At 35.7% G+C, this 13,779-nt stretch overlaps 1 protein-coding gene across 1 annotated transcript in view; it reads right to left on the bottom strand.

The window, feature by feature from the left end:
• Positions 1-13,779, bottom strand: part of ESR1 (estrogen receptor 1) — a 179,555-nt gene that overhangs the window by 15,515 nt on the left and 150,261 nt on the right. The window contains 1 exon segment of the mRNA XM_054514452.1: positions 8,142-8,280. Coding sequence (XP_054370427.1) covers positions 8,142-8,280 — 139 coding nt within the window.

The following is a 13,779-nucleotide window of genomic DNA, read 5'->3' on the forward strand; positions in this document are numbered from 1 at the left end:
ATGTTTATTAATATATTTCCTGTAATAACTGTATTTGATATTCCAGATAATGAGGGCCACATAAAAGGAGGATAATGGCTTCCCTCCCTCTAATGCCTACACTACCAGTGATAGTGGTATCAGTACCAGGGCTATTCCACTGTATTGTAGGAATAAGAATCTAAGTTTTATTCAAGTCTTGGGAAAAACCTAGGCAGCAGGAATGCCTTTAACAGAAACACAGAATCAAGTAAAAATTAATAATGAAGGGTGCTTGGATGAAGGGAACAGGGACTCAAGGATTCAATGGATGTTCTCATCAAACTTTTAATTCAAAGGGAAATGCTAAAGACAGATGCACCACCAAAACAAAGTCTGACTCTGTTATCTCTCTGTCTTCTTCTACCATGGTACTTCACTTGATGAAAAGGGACTGCCAAGAACAATCTGAAAAGAACAGGAATCAAAGAGAAAAGCAGAAACTACCAAGTGTAAACTAAATCAAAGTGTCAGATGTGAATCCTGCTGATAAAGAGAAATGCTTATTATTCTGTCATTATCCAGGAGGTTAGATATCATTTTGCTTTGGAAAAAATGTTGTTTTGATCACATCAAGCTAGCTTGCACCTTCACACAAATCAAACAATAAGTGGTAGGTGATCATGAAGGTGTGAGCTATGGAAAGGGACAAATTAATTATATGCAGGTCTTGTTCTGTAGTTCAGTTTTGTTGTTTTCCATGTGGTTTTTGGTTTGGGGATTAGGGGATTTTTTAATTGACTTGTTCATAAGCCTTCAGAGGTAGTAACATCTTTTGCTCATCCCATTTCTCCCTGAATACTGGTTTTCAATTAACAAACCCTGGGGAACTTCACAGACTACAGTCAATGGCTGGTATTATAGCCTGTTCTTCCAGAGCGTGCTGTTAAGAGTCCATTGTTTCTTATTCAATATCAGCTTAAGAACAAAGATTTGGGTCAATTGCTGGCTAAAGCATATTCAAAATTTATAAAATTAGTCCAATATTTAAAAGTCATCATTGCAAAATATATGCAATAAATATGAAGTAGCACATTTATCAATAAAAAAGAAAAAAAAATATCCATTTTGAAGTTATTTTCACCTAGAGTTAGTCACAGATTACCAGAGCTGCTGATGTTGCATGAATTATCTGGAAATAATCTAGTTCAGTGGCCCTGCTCAAGCCTATATATTGCTGGGTTTTCAGTATCTCCAAGGACTGAGACTCCAAAACCTCTTGTCCTGTCGCTGAGAAGAATCTTCCACTGCCTTCTTTACTTCCCCTCTCCATCAGATATTTATCAGACCTGAGTCTTCTCAGATTCTCCTTGTCATGAAAGTTGTTCCAGTTCACTCTTTGAGGCCTGTCACTGGCCTCAGTCCAGTATGTACATGTCTGTCTTGGGTAGGGTAACTCAGAACTGGACGCTGCACTCCAGATTGGCCACAGCATGTCTGAGCAGTGAGAGAGCATCACCTACTTCTAGATACTGCTAAAGCTTTTCCTAAGGCAGTCTGGGAGGGCAGTCTGCTGGCTCAGAGGGCACCTAGTTGTGCTGAATTCTCAGAAAGTTTATGGAGTTTCCTCCACCATGGTGTTCTGGAGGCAATTCTGTATTTATCTGCATTCACATACTTAGGGAGGTTTCCTACTAATAGGTTTTGTTATTATGTCTTTACTGTCCGCATCATCCTGTTTTAAAGCTCCTTCACCATGTTGGCCAGTCTGTGGAAATCATGATTTTGCCCCACTTTATGGCATGTATCTCATCTCTTCCTTGACATTCTTGATTCTCACAGCAGGTTCCATGATGAGGAAGTTGAATCCATGCCATCGACATCAGCTATGCAACCAGTTGTTGCCCTGCAGGATCTGCCCATTCTGCCTCAAGCCCTTTCTCCTCAGCAGCTCCCATGGAATGGACCACATGGCCTCCCACATGTTTGACCACTTGCCCTCAGAGCCAGGTGGCCAACCAAGTGTCTTCCCTGACTAGATGACCAGAGGATCATCCGGCTAGGCAAATAGAGTAAGAGTAGTGCTCTGCACATTTGAGCAGTGGTTAATCAGGTCTGAAACACAGAGACAATTAGCTACTAAGTACCACATTTTTCTCTTTGTAGAGAAAAATGGGTCTACAAATATGCCAGGTAGGAAAAATCCCCAAAATGCTGCTATGATAGTTCTAAGAAAACTAATTATTCTTTGGTAACATTTAAGACATTTAGATTAGAAAATTATTATGAAGGCTCTCCATTTGGGAATAATTAAGCTAAAATAAAAAAATTGTCAAAGAAAAGTTATTCTGATTTACAGGAGGGTCTTTTTCAGTTTAATTTATAGTCAGTCTGAGTCACCATAAAGCCAAAAAACATTTCAAAATTTTCTCCATATCAGAAATGCAAAGAAAGTTTGATTTTGGAATTAACAGCATCACAGTACAATGTGACCTAGAACTGGGGCCTGAGCTCCCAAGGTCAGGGTTACTAGATGAACAAGTAATCTCATAATTTGTGTAGGGACTATCCTGAACCCAGAATTATTTCATTTTCTTTAAAAACTTCTTTTCTGTGCCTACAAGTCCCCCAGGGAATCTATCAGCTGAAAACTGTGAATATGTGGAGATCATAATGAGAGGGAGCTTCCTTTTTTTATCTTTTTTAAGAATTCATCACTTTGAGCATTACCCAGCACTTCTCCAGACTCTGGAAGATTGTCCTTATTTTACATTTAAGTTGTTTGAGTTACAGCATTGGGTAGTCTTTGAATTTTGCCCAAAAAGATAGTAAAAACTGATTCACAGTAAAGAGACAGTAATTTTTCATTCTTTTAAGTTTTATAATTTTGTCTCTTGCAATAGTATCATTTTTTTTTTATTCTGCAGGGTCTGCAGTATAACAATACATCTCAAAATTCAACCATACAGTGAAAGATGAAAGAGAAACTTAATTATTTCAAGAGATTCCTTAACTGTCTACAAGTCAATCCATTCAGCTCTATCAAGCAAGTGCCTAATGACAAGATGATTTTTTGAGCTGGGTTTTCTGGATGGAATCTATTGCTATTAAAGATGTGATGAAAAGTAAATGTACAATTGCTTTTCAAATCCATTTTGAAGGGCAAATTAGGATACACTTGTTTCCTATGGACTTTTCCCTTTTGAAATAAATACAAGCAGAAAGTCACTAAGGAAGCATTCTGAATCAAGCACTTGGGATCACTTTGCTTCAATTTTTCTAATAAATCAATGGTAACTAATGCATCCACAATTTCACAAGAAATGTCATGCATTTACTCAAGTGACAGGCAAGTGTGGTGTCCTCAGACATTTGGAACATTTTACAAGTTGAGAGACTAGAAAAACATACTCAGATTTCATCTTGATGCTCTTCTATTGTATCTAATTTTATCTCTACCAAAATATTTACATAAAGAATGTAAAAGATTCTTTTCAGATATAGCGAGAAAAGTTCAGAAAAAGAGCCATGAAAGCAGTAAATTGATCAGCCACCCTGTCACACAGTGAATGCTGTAAAGTTTTTTTGCTATTTGTGTTAGTTGCAGTTTAGAGAGATCCACAGTCTCCTGCCATTGCTCAATACAAAAGTCAGTAAAAGATAAATTCTTCTATTTAGAGAGAATAAAAATCTCCATCAAGCACTGAAAGCAGAAGTTTCCAGATTAAAATGAACCCTGAAAAACAGATTAGCTTTCTCCATAAAAAGAAGCAAAAAACCTGACAGAAACACCAAAATACTGACTGTATTGAACTGAAATTTTATAAGTCCCCAGACAGATTTTTTTGCTACGAGAGATTTTTTACAACCGTGATAAGAAAATAACAGTAGAAAATAACATGAAGACAGCCATACTGTCTTATACCAAAGGTATATTTGGCTGTGGGCTAAGCACACAGGCATTTGGATCTGCTGGTTTCAAGTGACTACCTCTAGTGCTGGGCTGGAAGAGATAATAACTTGTGGATTGCCACACATCTTCTCAATGTGCTCATGACTTTATACAAATCTTATCATCTTTATTTTGTTCCCATTCTTCTAATGCGTATCACAGGCAGAGAAGTCAGTCCATTTAGTTAGTCTTTGTAGCAAAGCTTGTATCTCTATTTAATTGTCTGTACAACACCTCCAGGTACCTCTCCAATTCTTTCAATATTACTGTCAAGACAAAGAAAATCAGAAAGGCACAGTTTTCTAAGCACAGATGAAGCACAGAATTAAACAGAGGAATGACAATGATCTGTATTATTTCATGCTTACAACAGGAATAATGCAGAATAATATTATTATTCTGTACTATTCCTGTTGTAAACATTCTCTGGGGGAAGGAAAGCTGCAGTCTCTGACTACTGACAAGCAAAGAACTGCTGGTTCTATAGAATGAATTGCTGGTAACAATGAGATGGAAAGACCAACTCAGAATGCTGTTTAGGAAGATCAGAATTATTATTCTCCTATATACATTCCATCGCATTTGTCTACATAAAATTTGGAACTTGTTTAATACTTTTTGGAAATTCAACAAGATGTCCGTCATTTCCTTGCATGCTAATTTCTTAAAGGACTTCAAGGTATTTTTGGCTTCCTTTTACAAAATGCACAGTGATTCTTTATCACTATGTCATTTTCATTCAATTTCAGCCAATTCTCTTCTTTAGATGGCATCCCATCAGCTTCTTTACTGTGGTCACCAGGCTTCCTTTTTAAAATGCAGCACTGCATTTCCTATTTTGCTGAAACTGAGAATGTTTCAAGTGAGATTCAGAAATCCAGCTATTTCTATCATGAGTTTCTTTAATTATGTTTCAAGCCTCTGAGTAACCTGGGCTCAGCATGATATCTGAATGCAACAAAGCCTTTCAAAATAAAGTAAAATATTACTTTCCTATCCCTGAAGAAACATTACATTTTCTTCAAAATTATAAACAGTCTACTGTCAGGCCTGACAAATTCCAACATTGGTCTATTGACATTTTTAAGGCCTAGTTTCTTGGGTAACCTCCAGACAGGAAACATCTGGTTTGTCCTACTAGAAACCTAAGCCTTTACTTCTAAATTTGCCTTATACAATATACTAATTTTCAAAAACAGAATATAAAATCTTGAATTTATTATTTTATTTCAGTAAGTATTCTACATTAATTGCAAACACTGTGAGTTTGCCATTGCATTTCCTGATTGAGCCTGTTTTTCTAATCTATAATTATTGTCATTTGAGCATTTTAATAGCAGTAGTTGTACACTGTAAAAGTCTACTAGTCCTACATAACTGGCAGACTGTTAAAGTTCTGAACCAAGACTCGAGTATTTGGGTAATGCATTAACAGAATAAGAAAGGATGCACTGTCTAATTACAATGCAGACTGGGAAGAAAAAGAGATAATGCAATTATATTCATCCATACAGAAGACAGAAGTCTACACATCCTGTCAACTTAATTGTTATGTAATTATTTTCTTACAGGCAAAGAAAAGTTTTAAAAAGCAACATAGAATTATTAACCAGGGTCTGCTTTACAGATTTTTTTCAAGAAGTCTTCCAAGTGTGAATTGTCGCAAAGGAAAGTTGAAGTATTTATTTAAAAATGTAACTGGTTGACTCGCATAGAATTAGAAAAGACAGTTTCCAAAAGATCTTCAGAGACAAGACAAGCATATGTCTAATATGACCCAAGTAGGAGGAGTGAGTTGGGAGAAGAAAGATCACATTTTTTTCAAAAAACAGCAAAGCTGAAAGGTTATTTTTATGACATTTCAGATAGATGTTAACAAGACAAGACTGTATTTATCTAGCCAAAGGGCAAGAAAAGTTGTATAATAAAATTTGGTGTGACCTAAGCTTTAGGAACAGATGTATACAAATGACTACCTATATCAAAGATCCTTGACAGAAAGAATCTGTTAGAATCAGGATAATCCTGAATGCTAAAATTAAAAGAGTGCTCAAATCAGACAGGATGTCTGCAACAGAATGACCACAGAGATCGAGAGGCATAGACAGTGTGGTAAAACTCTATATTAACAATAGAAGTTTTCACTAAATATAGAAGTGTTGGATGGGATTCTGAGAAACGTGCTCAAGTGAAAGGTGTCCCTGCCCATGGAAGGGGGGTTTGCACTCGTGATCTTTAAGGTCCCTTCCAACCCAAACCATTTTATGGTTCTATGAATATTTGATGCGGTGGAAGGACTTCATTGAAAGAAACAGGCTTTGAATCAGTGTCTGTCCTGCCCTTTGAAACCTGACAAACAACAGATTTTTTCTCTATAACATTCTTAAAAGCCAATTTGCCCAAATCAAATTAACACATCAAAATATTTTTAGTAATAATTAAGAAGAAAATTAAGAGTTATTTAACTGATTAGCATATCACTGCTTACCAGAGTCAAGTAATTTCTTATTTTACTTTCTGCAAATATCCCTAAGTACTAGATACTAGGAGTGAGGCAAGTATATGATTACTTAGAAACATGCTTCTTATTATTTGAAAATTAGAAGATGTAATAGATCTACATTTTTACAGTCTCAATTGAAACTTAGAAAACAAAGAGGCCCTGAAGTAGTTCTAGTTGCATGCAATGGTTTTCTTTAGTGTGAATCAAGGGCTCAAACTCCATTTTAGTGAGAGCATGTGGATTTTAAGTTGAAGAAGACCAAAATTTCAAAATTATTTCAAAACCTGTTGCAGCTTTTTGTGAAGACTATACTTACATTTAGACAAGCATATATTTTCTGTACGTAAAATGAGAATGTATTTTATACTTATCTAGTTCCACAGCTCACAGATCATTGTGCTTACACAAGTGGAATAGGGTTTTTCCTAAGGCAATAAACATTTCTCTATTACTGGGAAATATTATGTTTTATCCTGTTAGGTGTTATCATTTGTATTTTACTAAAATGCTAAAAGTAAGTCCTGGGGGGGGTGTGTGCAAATAGAGGACAGGGAATCAAAGGATTAACACTGCATGAATGCAACCATGGAAACTCAGTACCCCACCCTCAGTACCCAACTCAGTCAACAGAGCAAGCTGATCGTAAGACATTTTTCTGCTAATGAGAATTTTGATTAATTTACACACCTGGTAGCGGCAGTAGCTGAGGGCACTCCCCTTGACATTCTATTGCCACCCCTCTGCCTTGGCAGCTACCTGATGAGGTCAGGAGCTTGCCCAGCTCTTAGCTGCTGCTCTGTATACTCCATCTCAGTTTGGTTCTTCTGCCACTTCCAGTTTAGGCCTAGATGCCAAAGTCTGCTCTGAAGTGACCTCTGTGCACAGCACCTCTCCCCTGCCAGCTCTGCTGTGTGGGCAGTAGTCTTCAGCTAAAAGGATCACCAATAGCTAAGATTACTCTATCCTAAGAAATTTTGTCTGAAAATTTAATTGAGATTTTTCATGAAACTTTTCACATAACTAGGAAAAGAGAGCTTAAATTTACATTAAGATAGTACAAAATATGTTTTAAATTATCAGTCTTCTTGCTTTTAACATGAAGCCTGCCAGCTAAAATCCAGGATATTGCCATAGAGTACAGATGAATATTTTTTCTCTCAGAAATACTTAGCATATTAGCAAGACTGGCTAAAAAAAAAAAAGCTTAGTGAAGGGAGCAAGTATATGTTTGACATATTTGTCTCCAGTTTTCATGAGGAAAAAAACCTCCAAACTTAATATATTCTCTATAAATAAATAAAACTACACTTGAGATTCTATGAGGATTTTCTTCCAAATTTTTGTCTGGCTGCTTGGAAAAAATCATTCTAAGAAAAACTATGAGGATTTTAAATAAACAAAAATAACTATCTGAACTAAATGAAGTGTTCAGTTTTTCATTTAAGTTACTTCTGCAACAAACAGTACAGATTATAAGATAAATATACTACTGCCTTTGAAAGAAAGTACTTCAAGCAGCAGATGAATCTCAGGTGTGTTACTTGTCTAATAAATGACCAGTATCACATTCCTGAGCATTAGTTTTCCAGTCTCACCTACCATAAGCCTGCTTGACATATGATGTACAGTCAAATTGTAGTATTGGTGAGATGATATCATGCTAAAAATTAATCTGATTGCAGCAGAAATAAATTAACTTAAATAATTCAAAGCAACATGCAGACTGACCTGTCCAGTAACAGGTTAGGTGCAAACAAAAGCTTTCCTGGGTGTTCCATGGAGCGCCAGACTAAGCCGATCATCAGTATCTCTAACCAGGCACATTCCAGTAGATGGACCTGATCATGGAGTGTTAAATCCACAAATCCTGAAAGAATAAAGAGGAGACAGTAAAAACACTCCAGTTTTGTAAGTGGAATAACATTATTCAGAGAATTAGGTTAAAAAGTGCTTTAGAGCTGGATAACCAAAAAGAGCAATAAAACTGACATTTGTTCTCTTCATATTTTGGGATGAGTTTTGTGCACCAGGGTTCCCAGTTTTAGTCAGAACAGTCAGAACTTTCTAGCCTACTGTTTTTGTGCTGGCTGCACTCTTCCCAGAAATCAGGGCAAGAGCCTGGACAGCATCTCCATTCCCAAACCTGTTGCCATGGGCATGGGAATCCAGGTACATGCTGCAGAAAAAGGGGCATCTGTCTGCTCCAGCACCACGCTGCCTGGGGCATGAGGCAAAACGGAAAAATGCCTGCTATAAAATGAAGTGACAGTTCTAATCAGCTAACCCTAGGTCAATTCTCTTGGTGGAATGCTATTTCACAGACTCATGACAATTCACTCTGCTGAAAGTGTGATACTTGTGTGGAAGAGGGACCAAAGAGCATATCAAACAATGGAGCAGATGCTGATATTTGTGAAGTCAGAATTCACTGATGAAACACCTGCTTATATTCCTAGTGGACTATAGAACATGGAGGAAGTGAGTACTTTGCATTTAAACATTGTTTAGAAACAATGAATGCAAACAAGAAATGGCTTATAACCATACTACAAGAAACTAAAAAGAAAGAATAATGTGAAGGAACACATGTAACCATAATCACAGTGGTCGTCCCTGTGCTCATTTCATGCAAGAGATTGAATTATAGTCTCTTTTGAATTCTCATTCTTCATGAATGTTTTTTTCAATCCAGAAATATAACAGAAGTGGAGAATAATACGTATTGCATAATACGATTTATTAGATCTTGCGTAAGTTATTCCTTGAAATTAAAACGAACTTCCTAAAATAAAATGTGCAGAAGTTGCCTTAAAATAGGTCTTATTTATCTTTTACTCAGTGTTACAAGTGAAAAACATTACTGAACCTTGTCATTATTTTTTGGGGCAGTTGTAATGATTTATACTGATCTTCAGAATACAGAATACATGGTAAACTGCCTTACCAGCCCTAAAATAGCAGGGATTTTCCTTCTGTGTGTGCTCTTTCTGAAGGTATATACTGAGTCAATTTTGAGGAATATACCTGACATACACTCGAATATTATCTTGAGAAAAAGGAAGAAAAAAGGCTTTAAAAGTCAAATGATGTGCCAAGAAATATGTTTTTCAAATAAGAGAGAGGTAGAAAATAAACAAAATGCAGTTCACAATAACCTAGAAAATACTGTTACATCTGGTAAAACAGTTTTTCATATAATTATATTTAATGAAAATATCTGAGAGAGCCAATTAATTTATTGGTAAGAAATCATCCAATAGAAGGAAACAGCTCTGACACGTTTGAAATAAAACCCACCTATTGATCATTAGAAGTGAATTTAGGCAGTTGCAATACCTGCTGTTTTTATGGGTGTGGTAACAATAGAGGAAATAAATAATTGCTTTTTCCTGTATTTTTCCTTTATTACCAAGTACAAAACATTATTTCCAGACTTCAAAGACTGATGAAATGGCACTTGTCTGAGTCACCAAGTAGCCTGAACAATAGAGCTGAAACTTAAAAGAGCAACATTCTTAACTACAAAGCATTGGTTACAGCACTCAAGCACAAAACTGGCAGAAAGAAAATGTCTTTATATGGGGAACAAATAATAAATACCAGGTTTCCTATTAAGTATTGCCTTAAAATGACACTACATAATAATTGCCTTGATGGCTTTTTAGGTGACATTTTAAATTTATTATCTTGTTGTTGATAAAACTAGCTAGTTTGTTTAGTTGGTAAGACTGAACGTCCCGCCCAGAGAAGCTGTGGATCCCCATCCCTGGAAGTGTTCAGTGCCAGGATGGAGGGGATTTTGAACAACCTGGTCTAATGGAAGGTGTCCCTGCCCATGGCAAGGGGGTTGGATGGAACTGGGTCATCTCTAAGGTCCCTTCCAACCCAAACCATATAAAATAAAATTCTATAAAATAATAGATTTGATGAAACAATGTTCTGTAAGATAACTAATACTGCAAAACCATGAAACACATTCACTGAATGAAAATATTTTAAATTTCATATTTCAGTATGGCAAAAGGATATCAACTGAATTGAAGTATTTCTAAAGGAAAGACATACAATTTACCTCTTTACCACAAACAATTTTTAATGATGACATGGGAAAAACAGAAATAATAGTTCAGATCCTGTTGGCATTTGGGAAACATCTAATGAAGACAATGAACTTTATAAAAAGTCTGAGAGCAGAAGAAAGTTGAATTATCTCGGTGTTACTTGAATCTGATAACCATCCTGCAAGTGGGATGAGAAGTTAGACAGAAAGGTAGAGAAAGATCAAAATGAATAAGGCATTGAAAAATATGCCCTCTGGTGAAGAGTCAGAGGAATTTAGTTACTCTTTGTGAAGCTAAATAGTCTAGAGGGGTTGAAGGACTGCAATGGATAAAGATCCAAAGAAAAAGAGAGTAGCATTACAGAAGGTAATGGCATAACAGAGAGAAGCCCATGCTGGCAGCTAGACTGGCTTCAAGTCAGACTGCAAATTAGGGGGCATTGTTAGCAACAAAAGTAGTTATTACCTAAGCATCACATTAAATTTCCTTGAATTTGCTTTCATTTGAAACATTAACCAAGATCTAATAATTCTTTTAAGACATACTCTTGTTCAAGAAAGTTAATTCAGAATAGTGTAACAGAAGTTTAAATTAAATTATGAATAAATCATTAGTCAGTCAATCATGTAGAGCATGTTGCACTTTAGAGTTGCTGACATTATGTGTAGATGTGCACATAATTCTCAAATTTCAGTACTCTTTTAATGCTGGAAAGTTTTGAAAATTATTCAGACAGTATTTTTTAATTCTAAATTTTTTATTACTGTACTTTAAGGAAGAAGACAGACATTCACTTCATTGTTGATAAATTAACTAATTTGGATGCAGTTTGGATGTAACCTACATCTCACTCCATATGCCAGAATGACTAATTCCATGATCTTATACCAACCAACATCAGTAACCTAGATTGTCACTAGTCCATCCTATCTGACATGTATCATATGTTTGGCAGGAGAAAGATGCTTAGAGGACAAAAGCCATGCCTAGACCATTCCTCTTCTTTTCAAATACAGATAAGTTAACAGCATTTCTGAGTGATTGCCAACAACAAACATTATAAATGTAGCAGAAATTCTTGTAGGAATATGGAAATCTGAATTTCTGAAAAGCTAGAATGATCTTTAGTGTATTCAGCTAGGAGTAAGGGGCAAATAAACTTCTCTGGAGAATGCAAAACTGTAATGTTCAAATTATTTTCCTTTCTAGTATAAAGCAGCAATATGTGCTGCTGCATGAGTGCTACACTCCATAGCAGGAGTGGGTCCATGGAGGAAAAGCTATAAAAAGCCCTGCTTTGGCAAGCATGACATTAGATTTGGCAATCCAAAATTGTATGATCCCACCATCTTAAAAAAAAAAAGGAATACAGTAACTATTTACAAAACAAATAAGCAAATATCTTTGTAACCTGGGAGTCTGGGCAACACAAGGACTACTGGAAATATTATTTGGTAAAGCATACACTCTTGAGAAAAGTAGTTTATGCTCAAAGTTGTTTGATTGCAGTAAGGAACAGCAAAGCTCAGATGATTTTCATTTATTGCTAAGGGAACATACATTGTGCACTCTTCAGTGCACTGAAATAACCAGTACCAACTCATTTATATGTATGCATGGTGTGTGTGTGTGTGTGTGTGTGTGTGAAATTTTACCAATCTTTTTGAAAATAATAAATTCATCATTTGCCTTAGTGACTTTTGACCAAATAAGTAGCTAGCCATTTTATGAGAAACAATTTCCATAGCAATTACCATTCTCTGAGACCCAACATCCAGTGACATTGTATATTCAATCATTCAACAGGAAGTCCTCCACTGGCACTTACTAACATTTGAGGATCATTATCATAATTTTGCAGTTTCTACAAATAAGACACAACTACAGGGTGTTCAGACTGCTCAAAAACAGTTAAGTAAATGTGAAAAAAAATTAGAAAGAAACCCTTCTTTTTACATGTGATCCAACTCTAATCCAACCTATATGTTTATACTGTATCTCCTAATTACCATGATGTGTACCTAAAAGATTAATGTCAAAAAATTTTTGCAAGAAAATAAACTTTATAATGTCATAAAGAATTAGTCTGTCTCCAGATGCTTTGAAGGAAAATAAAGTAAAAGCAATAAATAATTTTGAAAGCAATAGTTTTAAAAGTAATAGCAAACCTCCATCTATCAAAGTATCCCATTTACAACAGAAATTGATACCAGATGTTTATGGCAAAAAATACAGCAGGAAAAATAGGCTTTTACAGGAAGTTTCCTCATGCTCCAGAGGTATACAGCTCAGACTTGCAGAGCTGTAAATTATCTTTTTGTGATTGATGTCCCATAACATTTTTCCCTCCAAGTTTCTCCAGGTGCTTTCTGAACCAATTTGGCATTTAATGCACTTCAGATATGTTTTATATACTCTGAAGCAGTAGTCTCCAGTAGGAACTTTCATACTCTCAGTTAACACTAGGTAAATTCAGGTAAATCACAATCTCCTGTTGTTCTGAAATAAACAAACATTTCTCTCTATCTCTTGAAAAATCGAATTATTGTATTGGGAGATTCCATCATTCCCTAGGTCATCATCTCACTTCTCTTTTCCAAACATTATAAATATATTCAGCCATCCCTTAGATGAAAGTTATTCTGTTCACCTTTGAAACAATGTTGTCCCTCTTGGAGCATTTCCCAGTTTACCTATATTCTTTTATAGACAGTGAGACCAGGACTGTTTCAGTCTGCCCTTATCTTCATCACGTTATTCAACTCAATAACATCCATAATTTTATCACTGTTATTCAGACTTTTTTTTTTTCCAGCAAACTTATGAATATGTTGAACACTAAAGTCTTAAACATCCTGCCAGCTTGTCTACTATGTCTTTAACTTAACAGCAACAGAAAATTTTATAATACCTTCTATGGCAAAACCCAGGATATTGAACTCTACAAAAAAGTTGTGGGAAATCAGAACACCTAAATTTTGTGTCTTAAATGTGTCCATACAGACCACTGTTTTTTTTCTATCTTAATGCAGTGTTTTGAAATGTGGCAACAACCACTGAAAAAGGTTGTTGTTTACAATTCAGTACAGTACCTCAGTCATGTGACAGTCATGTAATAAACCAAATTTGGAACAGAACACTGATTAGGTTGGCAAAGACAGCAGAAAGTAGTGGTGGGTGCTGCAACCTAATTGCTAGCAACCATCCAATAAAGCAACAAAATAAAGAGAGGCTTGTATCGGTAGAAAAATATCTAAGTCGATGAAAGGCAAACAGCAAAATAATTCCTAGGCAAGTTCTGTTCT

The sequence above is a fragment of the Molothrus ater genome, chromosome 3 (assembly GCF_012460135.2).
Source record: "Molothrus ater isolate BHLD 08-10-18 breed brown headed cowbird chromosome 3, BPBGC_Mater_1.1, whole genome shotgun sequence".
Classification (NCBI taxonomy): Eukaryota; Metazoa; Chordata; class Aves; order Passeriformes; family Icteridae; genus Molothrus; species Molothrus ater.